The 12,675-nt window shown below is 38.6% G+C and overlaps 2 protein-coding genes across 2 annotated transcripts; both read left to right on the top strand.

The window, feature by feature from the left end:
* The first annotated feature begins 41 nt into the window (after positions 1-41).
* On the top strand, positions 42-4,358 carry alg8 (ALG8 alpha-1,3-glucosyltransferase). The gene is made up of 13 exons (XM_048982614.1): positions 42-403; positions 617-695; positions 975-1,168; positions 1,570-1,679; positions 1,812-1,879; positions 2,075-2,201; positions 2,371-2,474; positions 2,870-2,990; positions 3,086-3,225; positions 3,373-3,512; positions 3,596-3,693; positions 3,844-3,916; positions 4,078-4,358. The coding sequence occupies exons 1-13, from the start codon at positions 315-317 to the stop codon at positions 4,307-4,309; spliced, it is 1,575 nt and encodes a 524-aa protein (XP_048838571.1). The 5' UTR covers positions 42-314; the 3' UTR covers positions 4,310-4,358.
* Positions 4,359-5,156: 798 nt separating this feature from the next.
* Positions 5,157-8,571, top strand: ndufc2 (NADH:ubiquinone oxidoreductase subunit C2). The gene is made up of 3 exons (XM_048984563.1): positions 5,157-5,409; positions 8,093-8,236; positions 8,440-8,571. The coding sequence occupies exons 1-3, from the start codon at positions 5,271-5,273 to the stop codon at positions 8,487-8,489; spliced, it is 333 nt and encodes a 110-aa protein (XP_048840520.1). The 5' UTR covers positions 5,157-5,270; the 3' UTR covers positions 8,490-8,571.
* Positions 8,572-12,675: the final 4,104 nt, after the last annotated feature.

Below are 12,675 nucleotides of genomic sequence, written 5' to 3'. Positions count from 1 at the left end.
TCTTAACTCGTTTTACATTGTGTTAAAATACCAGCTTCCAAATCTAAAACATACGAATTTCCCTGTCACTGACACTATTAAGGGCTTAACTCAATGGGGAACGTACTTCGCAGAGCATGGAAGAATTGAACCCGGTCGAAATCCGTAGAGATTATACACAAAGCTTCATTTACAAACGCGTAAAAAGCCTAAAGCCGTTTGGCCCTCTTGGCTTTCCATAGAAGCGGGCCGCATGCTGCGCATCTTCCTATTCGGAAAACGATGCTGTTTGACGTGTATTTTAGTTAGATTTGTTTTTTTTCTCTCCTACGAATATGGCGGTTCAGAAAAAGGAGTTTTTTAGTTGGTTCTCTGCCTTGGCAATTGGAGTTTCCCTTCTAAAATGTCTATTGATAAATACATAGTAAGTTACCAAGCCACAAACGTGAATTGTAACCTTAACCTGTAAGATGCATATGCCAACATACAATAACTAGTATAGCAATTTAAATTCAAAAAAGCAACACATTTGCACACAATTTCTCACGGCGGGCTGTACTTTTCTGTTCCCTATGACAGTTTGTCTTCGTACATGTCTGTTGGTTGTTTTTCCATGATCAGTTTTTGTACTTTTCAGTCATTCCACTGATTTCGAGGTGCACAGAAACTGGCTTGCTATCACCCACAGTTTACCTGTTTCAAAGTGGTATTTTGAGGTATGTGAATATGTCTTAGTACTGGATTCCAAAACGAAAAACGTTACATTTTTCTATTCCTCTGATGTATCTGATGCAAGTCCTAAACTACTTTCAGATAGTAACTATGTCTAAATCCCAGTGAGTAATAAAGAAATGAATGGGTGTTCAGATAACTCTGGACGACCCCCATCTTGCAATATACGTACTGCTAAGCAGTGTATAATATATGTTTGTCGGTAAAATTGGTTTTACCATGTATATTTCTATAAAGATATTCATTCGTTCATTTCTTTTCAGGAATACTCAGAGTGGACCCTTGATTACCCTCCTTTGTTTGCCTGGTTTGAATATGGGCTGTCTCATATAGCAAAATATTTTGACAATAAGATGCTGGTTGTACAGAATCTGAACCATGCAAGTCCAGCTACAGTTCTTTTCCAACGGTTGTCTGTCATTTTTACTGATCTCATCTTTATTTATGCTGTAAAAGAGTGAGTATTTTCAGTATTCAATGCCAAAAGTTTCCTATCTTTACAGGTCTGGTTGCAAAGTTTCTTATTACACATAGTGTAAGAGAATATTTTTCAAGTCGCAAATGTTAATATTAAGAGATATTATTAAGTATGAATTTAATCCAAAATATTTCTTGGTGATTAGTACAATGCTCAGCAAAATTCGCATCACAATTTACTTGTTATGAATAGTTTACGATTCCTTTATTAAAATTAAATATGCGGTTCGGTATAAAAACCCAGGAAATATTTTAAAAGTACCCAACGTAAAGAATCAGAATTTGCATGCCAAATGTTAATTCTTATTGTGGGTGTTTTATAAATTTGATAAAGAAGAAAATAGAGTTTTAGAAGAATGCACTTATCGTTGTGTTTCTCAGGTGCTGTAAATGTGTGCAAGATAAAAAAGGAACCAAGAACACCTTGGAAAATCCCCGCTTTGTCCTGGCAGTGCTGCTACTGTGTAACTTCGGACTTCTGATTGTTGATCGTATCCTTAGGCTCTATGTGGGATTTTTTTTTTTAACAGATTTAATTAGTTACACTGTAACATTTTCTGAGTTCTCAACATGAGAGCAGATCTGTAATGTCAAATTGCAGTTGTTTTTCTTAACGCTTTTAGATATCCATTTTCAGTACAATGGATTTCTGTTTGGGCTTCTTCTTCTTTCAGTGGCAAGACACTTTCAGGTATAAAAGCTGATTTATTCTTAAAATGAAACAGACCCATGATTTAAAAATAGAATTTTAGATTTAAAAATTTCTCATGGAATAATATAAATGCAAAGAAAAAAATGTTACAAGCATTATTAAATGATATTAAAAGAAATTATATTTTCATGATTTCCATATTAAATATAGTTTGATGTGTATTGTGTTTAACAGGGAAGACACTTGGAAGGAGCCTTTCTATTTTCTGTGCTCCTAAATTTGAAGCACATTTATCTGTACATCGCGCCTGCATATGGCATCTATTTACTGAGATCGTTTTGCTTCATTCAGGACAATCCAGGTGATTTATTAAAATATGAATATTTGAAATTAAAAGTAAAAGTGAAAAGCTGTAGTACAAAAAACACACAGATTCTTATTCATTGTGTCTTTTTCCCAGAATTAGGAAAATATTTTATTTTTTTCATTCTTTTTGAATTGTGGAGCATTATAATTTCTTCTTTTTTTAGACAGATCTATAAAATGGAGGAATTTCAGCATTGTTCGATTAGTGGAATTGGCAGTGATTGTATGCTCAGTGTTTGTACTTTCATTCGGGCCGTTTATTGCCTTGGTAAGTGTTCATTTATATTTTGAATATACTGAGACAGACTTAAAGCATATAATCATAAGTATGTTAAGTATTAGAATTAATTTATTGTATTTTTACATTGTTTAACATTCTTATTCAAGATATTATATAAAAATGGATTCTATTCCAAATATTTACACACAACTTTATTTCTTACATAAAAGATCCTTTTAATCAGGGCTCGTCAATTCTGGCCAGTTTTCCCAGGGAGTTACTTTAATAATTACTGATTCTGATTGGCCAGAGGCTTCACACCTGGCTTACAGGTAAAGTGAGGTTGGAAAATCAGCAGGACTTGGCCTTTGAGGACTGGGATTTGAACAGTCCTTCTTTAAATAAAACCTTTAACGTTTGCTTTAATGACTGTCTTTTTCTAGGGCCAATTTCCTCAAGTTGTGTCCAGACTCTTTCCCTTTAAACGAGGGCTGTGTCATGCCTACTGGGCCCCCAACTTCTGGGCTCTATATAACGCTGCCGATAAAGCTCTTGCCATCTCGGGTAGGGACCATCATTATCAAAATAATAACTGAACCGGAGAAACAAAATACTAGCATGCAATGCATTCCCTGATTTAATTGTTCATTTCAATGCAGGTGTGAAACTGAAACTGCTTGATGTGCACAGGCTTCCCAAAGCGTCAATGACAGGAGGCCTCGTGCAGGAGTTTCGGCACTCAGTACTGCCCACTGTGTCCCCTTTAGCTACACTGATATGTACCCTGATATCAGTATTTGTAAGTCACTTATTTATTTTAGCCTGTTAGCTTATTGTATTCATTTTATTCCTGTATCCTTATATTTTATTTATAGATGTGTTTAAGTGTAATATACGTATTTGCTAATAATTTTGGCACTAAATTTGAAATGTCTGTTTCCAAAAGCCTGCCATTCTGCACATCTGGCTCAGGCCGTCCGGGGCCCGGGGATTCCTGCGATGCATAATCATCTGTGCCATGGGATCCTTCATGTTTGGTTGGCATGTGCATGAAAAAGCTATCTTGATGGCAGTACTCCCGTTAAGGTATCTGACATATACCACGTAGCCTTGATTTGAGTGTAAATCCAGTAATCGCCTTAGAACAGATTATGTTGTTTTTTTTACAGTTTGTTAGCAGTGGAAAACCAAAGGGATGCAGGAATATTCCTAATCTTAGCGACAACAGGTCATTTCTCTCTGTTTCCGCTACTGTTTACTACCCCAGGTAAAGTGTTTTTCCTCACTAAATATTTGCCTGATTTCCTCCTAATTGCATAATTTACTGCAAGTTTTGGGGATCTACAGAAATGTAAATAGTGTGTATGAGCTATGCATATAAGAAAATGAACCGATATGCTGCAATCTTGTTTTGCAGAATTGCCCATCAAAATTCTTCTCATGGTGCTTTTTACGATATACAGCTTCACTTCACTGAGAATGCTGTTCAGGTTAGTAAAATTCTGACTTCATGGGTTTTGAGGGGGAGGGGGGACAATTTGCATTATGACTGAACCATGCTCCACATTTATTTCTGTTATAAAAAGCATTCATTAAAGCGATCATATAAAGATTGCATTGGTAATTACTTTTATGATGTTTTCTTTTCCAGTGCAACAAGACCTTTAATCAGTAGTGTGGAATCTGCGTACCTCATTGGCTTTGTTCCTCTTGAGATTTTGTGTGAGTTTGTCTATCCTTTAACGCTCTGGCAACAGACCTTGCCATTCATTCCACTGATGCTCACCTCTCTGTACTGTGCACTTGGAGTCACATACTCTTTTATGAGGCTCTATGTCTCATTATTCAGAGGACAAGATTTTACCTCCAAAGCAAAGACCTAAGGAGCTGTTGCTGAATGGGAAAGCACAATAAATGGTTTTATAGTGACAATGATTTCAGCGTGTTATTGCTAATATTTTCTTCTAAGTAGGTGTAATTTATTTTTTCGCTGTATGGACCAAAATATAGTATCTGATCAAAGAATATGGTACAATCTACTGTTTTGAATCTAATCTCGATATCTGGTTCTGTAAGTATCACTTCATTTGTGGTTGAGCTCTAAATTTGTGAAAATGTCACAGACTGTTTTTCTCACCGAAAACTAGCACTGAAGTCACATAACTCCCATTTAATCAGGATTAAAACATTACATCTATTTATTTATGTAGCAGATGCTCTAATTCAAAGTGATGTACAGTTTAAAAGACAGGGTCAGTCAATTCCCGGACCTTCAACCTTGTTTGCAAACACAACAGATCAGCACCCCACCATGCAAAAAAAAAAAACAACAACCCTGATTTGTATTTGTTTGAACGAATGAATGAACAGAAACATTCATTCATATGCACACACATGCATACACACACACACACACACAAACCTATAATAAACATATAATGGGTATGGCCTGATTAAAATTTAATTATAGCGCCTTAAATTCTGTATTATTTCAATTAATATAGCACAAGAATTGCCGTACTGGATCACGAACCGGGCGTAAGCGAAAAGGTCACCGTGCTTTTTCGGTGTATGCACCTAAGCTCTGGAACACCCGCCCATTGGAGGATAAGCGGTTTGGAAAATGGATGGATGCTTTACAAGTATTTATTACGCAGAAACAGAGCGGAACTGATGTGTAAGTAGCATGATTATCCAGCCGGAGCGCAGCGAACTCTTTCCGGGGCGGCTGCGCACTGATACCCTTGGTTCCTGTTAGAGGTGACATGAGTGCATCGCTTCCGAAAGCGGGGCAGATTTCGTAGCATCGGTGTTATTTTGTAATACTGTGCAGTTATTTCCAATATGGGGCTGCTTCCAGATGAAGCTAAGGGTCTTCCCCCTCCCGGGATAGTGAACAGAAATTCGGTTTGGTTTGGGATTATGGGCTGGTGCACAGCAATGTTTCAGAATGCCCTGAACCGCAGACCGCCTATGAAATCTGGTGAGTATCTGTCCAGCTAAACCAAAGGAGAAAGAAAAACTAATTGCATGTAATGTCAGATTTGGACGGGCGAAACGGTGTGAGCGGTCAGAACTGCAGGTCAGGGTGCTGCTGGTTTCGCATGACTTCCCAAATAATCTTTACTTATAATAGGTGCTTACGCAACTAAGGTGCTTGCACCCTAGTTTTAACCCTCTTTCAATTGAAAAGAGAGATTTCTGCTCGGTGTCCATGACATTCGCTGTATTATCTGATATAGAGAAACTCGTATCAATGACATTGTGAGGACATTGTGTTTACAGTAAGTTGCCTAATAACATTGGTGAATAACTAATAAACAAATTTTAAACAGATTTTTCCCCCTGCAAAATCAAACCAATGGTGCCATCAGACAGTGGCTGTGTTTTTATATGTTTAATTATATTCCCAATCATTTCGAGTGCATGTTTCGGTTGGACATGCATTATAGGGAGACTAGTTAGTTGCTCAGTTTCTGTAATACGTTTCCAGTATGTGGTGTTCTTTGCACACGGGCAACTGCATCTTTAAGTTTATTATGGCATTTATGCACTTAAGTACAGCCTCATTATGTCTGTCGCTGGATTTGTAGTTGCTCGAATACTCCTTAGGTTTAGTGACTTTTAGTCAAATGGTTGCACTCATATTTATTTTACTTTTCGTCTTCATCCAACGTGCTGGCATAAAATGTTTGAGTATGTGAATTTTGTTCAAAGTTACGTCTGTTTGATGGTATTTTCCTCTCAGACTTGTATGTTAATTTCACCTAAGCTTTTGGTCCAAATGAATCAAACTGCTTTAGAGGCAATTTTACACGTTTGTTTACATACCATTTTCAAAACTTAATGTGTTCTAAACTGAATTACTTCAGTTTGCCACATTTCTAGTAACAATATGGAAATGTATTGAAAATGGAAAAAATGAAGGAAATATTAGACCAAGCACAGTTGTTTCCCATTGCAGCTGAATACCCACAGTGGTGTTTTGTTTTTGAATGATTTCCTTTGTAAACATGGGTCAAGTGTGGCAGTAAGGAGAATGGATATGTGGTAGGAAAAGGAAAGAAGAAACGTAACACTGGATATCCCCGTCCAGAGATGGGCCAACCTCACGACATGTGCAGCATTATTCGGTGATGGTTTGCCGTTGCATGAATCAGCCATTGGCCCAAACAAAATAGTTCCTAAATGGAAGACTTGTGCCAACCAAGGAGAAAAGGCAAGTCGCAAGAAATGCACCCGGAATTATTGTCGTATTGTGTAATGTGGCATATCACCACTCGGCGCATGCCAGGATGTCTCTGCTTTTCCCAAACCTACAACTGTGCATGGAGGTGGAAGGTGTACGACCATCGGCGGCATGACCAAAGGTCCATACTGGATGCCTAAATATTTCTATCATAATTCTGTCATAATGCTGGAAAAAGTTCCTTTACCTGATGTTGCCAGAGAATCGTGTAAATGCATTACGGATGCAGAACCCACCGCTGAGGCGAAACATTATGACGCGAATAATTTCAGCTGTCTCGTAACAATGCGTTACGAGGTCTGGGATATATGAGAGAGTAAGTCAATATTCAGCTTTCATAGTCATAAAGAATGGGCAGGGAAAAATATCTGAATGACTTTGGTCATTGGGCAAAATCACTATGACTGGGTGAGAGTATCTTCGAAACAGCTAGACATTGTTCAGTGTATCACTGTGTTATGTGTGGCAAAGTTGGCTTGCTGGGTTAGTGGTTTTGCCAGTGTTTGGAATTGTATTTATTTTGTTTCGTATAAATTGTTTTGTTGGTTTTAGTCTATTATGGAGGTATGATGAACTGTTGGTCGTGCAAACTATGAAAAGTTTTGAGATGGTGACTTCAGTATGGGGAAAATGTGTGTTAGTGACCTTAAGTGCTTGATAAGCTCTGGAATCGTAACAATGTGGAGGCACCTACGTTAGCGAAATATTTATTGGTATTTTTGGACAAATCTCTAAATAAATGAAAAAATTAATTAACACGCAAACAAATTTGTTTATTTTGGTTTCTGTATTTTGACAATTGCCCGTATGCTTTTAAGTTACCTCATTCAATGCTCTCAGCATTTAATCATTATTTTGATTTAAATAATCAGTTTAACACTTGAATCACAGGCCTACTTGTGCCTTATCATTTTCATAAGAAGCCTTTTGCTGTTGCTTTCTAGATGTGTTAAACATCAGGAAAGATAAACAGAAAATGTGATTTAAGATGTATTTAACATTTATTTTTTCTGGGTCTTTGTTTAGAGATGTTGCTTGGAGAGCTTTTGTCTGGCAATTTTACTTAATTTTTCTCACCACTATATGAGCTATAAACTGCCTATAAAAGGTAAATATTGAGTTCATGCAGTCTTAACAGCCTCCAAACCCTTACTTATCCTGGGAAAAAGTTGTTATTCAGATGCATTAAAACAATATAATATGGTAGAGACTAAATATAAGGTTAACTGGGAAATGCGGTGGTTTAATGCAGAATTTGTTTTGGCATTTTCAAATTCATTACATAAATAATCCTCGTAAGCTTTAGGTTTGTTGGTAAGATTTTGGGTATTTTGAGATGAAAACCTAAGAGTATCTTGAACATTGTGATGAAAGTCTATGTTTTAGCTTTAAAACGTCTTGGTATTTTCTATTGCAGGAGTTCATCGTCAGGCCCTTCTCATCAGCATTGGCTGGTTTCTTGGGTACCACCTCACGAAATATGAGTCCTACACCTATGCCAAGTTGGACAGAGACATGCAACAATACATTTCCCAGCATCCCAGTGATTTTCAGGAGAAAGGTAATTCGTTCAAGTGTTACATGTGTAAAGTCATGTCTGAGTAGGTTTTATTGACTTCATAAGTTCTTAGTCAGTCTATTGAGGCATAGATGGAGGGTCTGTGTGTGCAACTTGATCAAGCCGCAGTAGTAACTGTATAAGAAATGCTGGTGCCTTTTTGACTGTTGCTTTTTCATTCCTTTTCATGCTTGCTACCATTTTAGAGAAACCAACGTTCTCAGACGTTTTGGAGGACTTTCATCCCATTCGCTGAATTTCAGAAGTCCAGCTGAATACCAGAAGATATCTCCATTAGCTTTAAAATACTATCAATATTAAAGACTATAAAACACTCAGATTTGTCTGGAAATTGTGTTTCACGTTTCCGCTTCTCTTGATGAAAACCTAAAGAGTCCGCGGGAGGGCGGCTCATAGACGAGGCACGTATTTGCATGTGTGTGCTTAGTTTCTCCACTACAGACGATTGGTGTTTCGCTGCCAAACAGTTGAATAGCAGGAAGAGCTGGCACTCGATTTTAAACTATTTTTGCAGTAATTGTTTGGACAGAAGTGGAGAAGCATTAGTGGGAATGTCTTCTAAATCCGTGTAGGTTTTTCGTAATGCAACAGGTGGTGGCTCATTTCTGATAAAGTGGTCAATTTAAGTTGGTTGAGCAACACTGTGGTCAACTTGAGAATTCAGAGAACTGCCAATTGTCTGTCTGCTGTTGGATCAAATTTAAATACACAATGTTTAGTGACACTTTACATTAACTTCAGCTTTATAATGCATTCGTAAAACATTCAGTGCACCTTCAAAATGCATTAATAGAACATTCTTAACATCCTAACATGCCTCTATATATTAATAACATACATAATTGTATAATCATATAATGTTTGTTATTGTATATTAAAGCTGATACGATATTAAGGTATACTTACACGCTGCTTGTGATAATTTCCTCTCGTTTAGCACATTTTTAGAATAGGATTCTGCATTTTATGAGCCAGATGGCTTTGAACTTTAGCATTTTATGTATTCCTAAAACAATGTTGCGTTATTTGCGAATTGTGTTTGCTGAATCGGTATTTTTTTATTAGTAATTCAAAGGATTTGAAAGCTGCTGTAATTCCCATAATTGGGATGTTTGATTGGGAATTGCAGATGGGTTTCTGTGGGCTGTGTGGCTTTCCTTCCCCCAAGGCATCTCTGAATCACTTGTAGTGTGTGTGTACTGGCCACCAGTGCAGGGTGTCCTCTGCCTTGGGCCATCTGCTTCCAGGGTAACACCATGCTGGACAAGAAGGTAGAGGATGGCTGTAATTCACCATTGCAGCACATTTATTGCCGTGTGACGTGTAGCCTAATACTAACCATGTGCTGTGACTCATTTGAATTGTGTATTTGTTTCTGTGTTGGGAACATTTTGTTCCTGTTATTTTTTTTAAGGGTTTATCAGTGTTCTGTTTCTCCACGGCTTAAGTGTGAGATATAAAATAATAAGCTTCATCACACATATACCAGGCCTAAATATACTACAAACATCTGTCTTAAGATAATGTTTTGCTCTGTGCCCACACAGTGCCCACCAGAATGGTTGGCACGCATAGTAAATAAAAGCAAAATGGGCTGTGAAAAATAACAAGATTAATAACTTAAAGGAATACTACCATAAAACTAGTATGTTTTCTCAAATATATGCGTGGCACAATTATTGGCACCCCTAGAAAGTCATACGAGTAAAATCTAACAAGTATATTCCCGATCATATTTTACATTTTTATGCTCATCTGAGTGATTAGGAACATTTAAGTGGTCAGTCATGACTTTGTGTTTCCTGGGGTAGAAATATGAGGTGACGCACAGGCCAAATTCCCTTAATCATAAACCACAATGGGAAAGACCAGAGAACACAACAGTGATGTGTGATGACGCAAATCAGGCTATAAAAATATTACTAAACAACTGGAGATGTTAAGAATCAGCCAGGATCAGTATAAACACCTCCTGCACAGAGAGGAGGGTCGCAGGAGCGGCCAAAGAATCTTCAATAATCGCAGCTGGAGAATTGCAGATGGTACTTGTGTCTTGCAGTCAGAAACTCTGGAAAACTACAATCAGATGCCACCTACATAACCACAACTTGTTTAGGAGGGTTTGCCAGAGAACAGTCTGTGCTGACATCAAAGAAACTCAAGCACATACAGTTTGGCAAACATTCCTGGAAGTGTGGTCAGATGAGAGGAAAACAGCTTTTCAGCAACAAATTCCAGAGGCAGGTCTGATGTAGGCATGATGATGGGCATGAAGAAAACTGCACCACTGTGCTGGTCAATCTTTGATGTTGTGGTGCCGTTTTTCTGCCCTAGGCTCATGTTATCATGGGGATATTCATTCAACAAATATGGGGAGATGTTAACTCAATACCCGACTTCCTATGCCAGGAAGCTTAAATTGGCTGTAGTTGGACATTCCGTCAGGATGACAACCCAAAACGCACCTCAACATCAATGCAAAAGTAAATCAAGGTTTTTCCATGGCCATCGCAGTCCCCTAACATAAAACCTTGATTTTATAAAAATCCGTGAATGCAATCAAAAAAGCTAAAAAAAAAGTTTTGTATTTAGTTTGGTAACTTATGGTTAAGGTCATCATGGATGAGATTGAGGTCATGCCCACAGAAATGAATGGAGAGTCCCTATAAAGATATGAATAAGTGGACTGTGTGTGTGTGTGTGTGTGTGTGTGTGTGTGTGTGTGTGTGTGTGTGTGGGGAGGGGGGGTATTTATGCAAAATAAGTGTCCCCCCCATTAACTAGTGTTTCCCCTCTCCTTTAATGTAATATCATTAGGCCATGGCAATGAATAACGAACAATTATTCATCATTCTTCCAGCTATTAACATATCTATTTTAAAAGGTCTCTTTTAGAAATGTAATGCACCTGCTAAGCTTCAATTAAATAAGGATTAGAGAGTAATATAGTAACTAATTGCAGTAGACTGGCAAACCTTGATAATGATCTGAGGCTCCTTCCTCACATTACCCTCCTCAGTTCATTGATGATTACTTGGGGGTGAAATGACAGCACATCGATGCGGGCGGGGGAGGGGGGGGGGATCGGAGTTGCAGATCTGATTTATAGTGTGTTTTAAAAGGATTTGACAGGTCATATGTCGCAACTGTCCAGCATGGTTTAATGGACAATTAGACAATCCAAATATTACATTTCTGTGACATAAGTTATTCTAATACTTTTTAACATGCTGTTGAACTACACAGTACATTGTCATGACAGAACGAGAGACTTGGGTAAGAGCAGAGGAGGGGGGGTTATGCGTCTATCTTACTGCATCTGTGTATGGTCTGCCAGCTGCACCATAGAGAGCATTATATCTTACTGCATCTGTGTATGGTCTGCCAGCTGCACCATAGAGAGCATTATATCTTACTGCATCTGTGTATGGTCTGCCAGCTGCACCATAGAGAGCATTCCATATTACTGCATCTGTGTATGGTCTGCCAGCTGCACCATAGAGAGCATTCTATCTTACTGCATCTGTGTATGGTCTGCCAGCTGCACCATAGAGAGCATTATATCTTACTGCATCTGTGTATGGTCTGCCAGCTGCACCATAGAGAGCATTCTATCTTACTGCATCTGTGTATGGTCTGCCAGCTGCACCATAGAGAGCATTATATCTTACTGCATCTGTGTATGGTCTGCCAGCTGCACCATAGAGAGCATTCTATCTTACTGCATCTGTGTATGGTCTGCCAGCTGCACCATAGAGAGCATTCTATCTTACTGCATCTGTGTATGGTCTGCCAGCTGCACCATAGAGAGCATTATATCTTACTGCATCTGTGTATGGTCTGCCAGCTGCACCATAGAGAGCATTCTATCTTACTGCATCTGTGTATGGTCTGCCAGCTGCACCATAGAGAGCATTATATCTTACTGCATCTGTGTATGGTCTGCCAGCTGCACCATAGAGAGCATTCCATCTTACTGCATCTGTGTATGGTCTGCCAGCTGCACCATAGAGAGCATTCTATCTTACTGCATCTGTGTATGGTCTGCCAGCTGCACCATAGAGAGCATTCTATCTTACTGCATCTGTGTATGGTCTGCCAGCTGCACCATAGAGAGCATTATATCTTACTGCATCTGTGTATGGTCTGCCAGCTGCACCATAGAGAGCATTATATCTTACTGCATCTGTGTATGGTCTGCCAGCTGCACCACAGAGAGCATTATATCTTACTGCATCTGTGTATGGTCTGCCAGCTGCACCATAGAGAGCATTCTATCTTACTGCATCTGTGTATGGTCTGCCAGCTGCACCATAGAGAGCATTCCATATTACTGCATCTGTGTATGGTCTGCCAGCTGCACCATAGAGAGCATTCCATATTACTGCATCTGTGTATGGTCTGCCAACTGCACCATAGAG

The sequence above is a fragment of the Brienomyrus brachyistius genome, chromosome 18 (genome assembly GCF_023856365.1).
Source record: "Brienomyrus brachyistius isolate T26 chromosome 18, BBRACH_0.4, whole genome shotgun sequence".
Lineage (NCBI taxonomy): Eukaryota > Metazoa > Chordata > Actinopteri > Osteoglossiformes > Mormyridae > Brienomyrus > Brienomyrus brachyistius.
The sequence above is the reverse complement of the archived record's forward strand: the minus strand, read 5'-3'. Positions and strand labels throughout refer to the sequence as shown.

Excerpts from the sequence above, each read along its gene's own strand:
- alg8 (XM_048982614.1), top strand. The coding sequence starts at position 315 with ATGGCGGTTCAGAAAAAGGAGTTTTTTAGTTGGTTCTCTGCCTTGGCA. Across the intron at positions 2,475-2,869 it reads TCGGGCCGTTTATTGCCTTG|GGCCAATTTCCTCAAGTTGT; the intron begins GTAAGTGTTCAT and ends GTCTTTTTCTAG. Across the intron at positions 3,694-3,843 it reads GCTACTGTTTACTACCCCAG|AATTGCCCATCAAAATTCTT; the intron begins GTAAAGTGTTTT and ends CTTGTTTTGCAG.
- ndufc2 (XM_048984563.1), top strand. The coding sequence starts at position 5,271 with ATGGGGCTGCTTCCAGATGAAGCTAAGGGTCTTCCCCCTCCCGGGATA. Across the intron at positions 5,410-8,092 it reads CAGACCGCCTATGAAATCTG|GAGTTCATCGTCAGGCCCTT; the intron begins GTGAGTATCTGT and ends TTTCTATTGCAG. Across the intron at positions 8,237-8,439 it reads CAGTGATTTTCAGGAGAAAG|AGAAACCAACGTTCTCAGAC; the intron begins GTAATTCGTTCA and ends CTACCATTTTAG.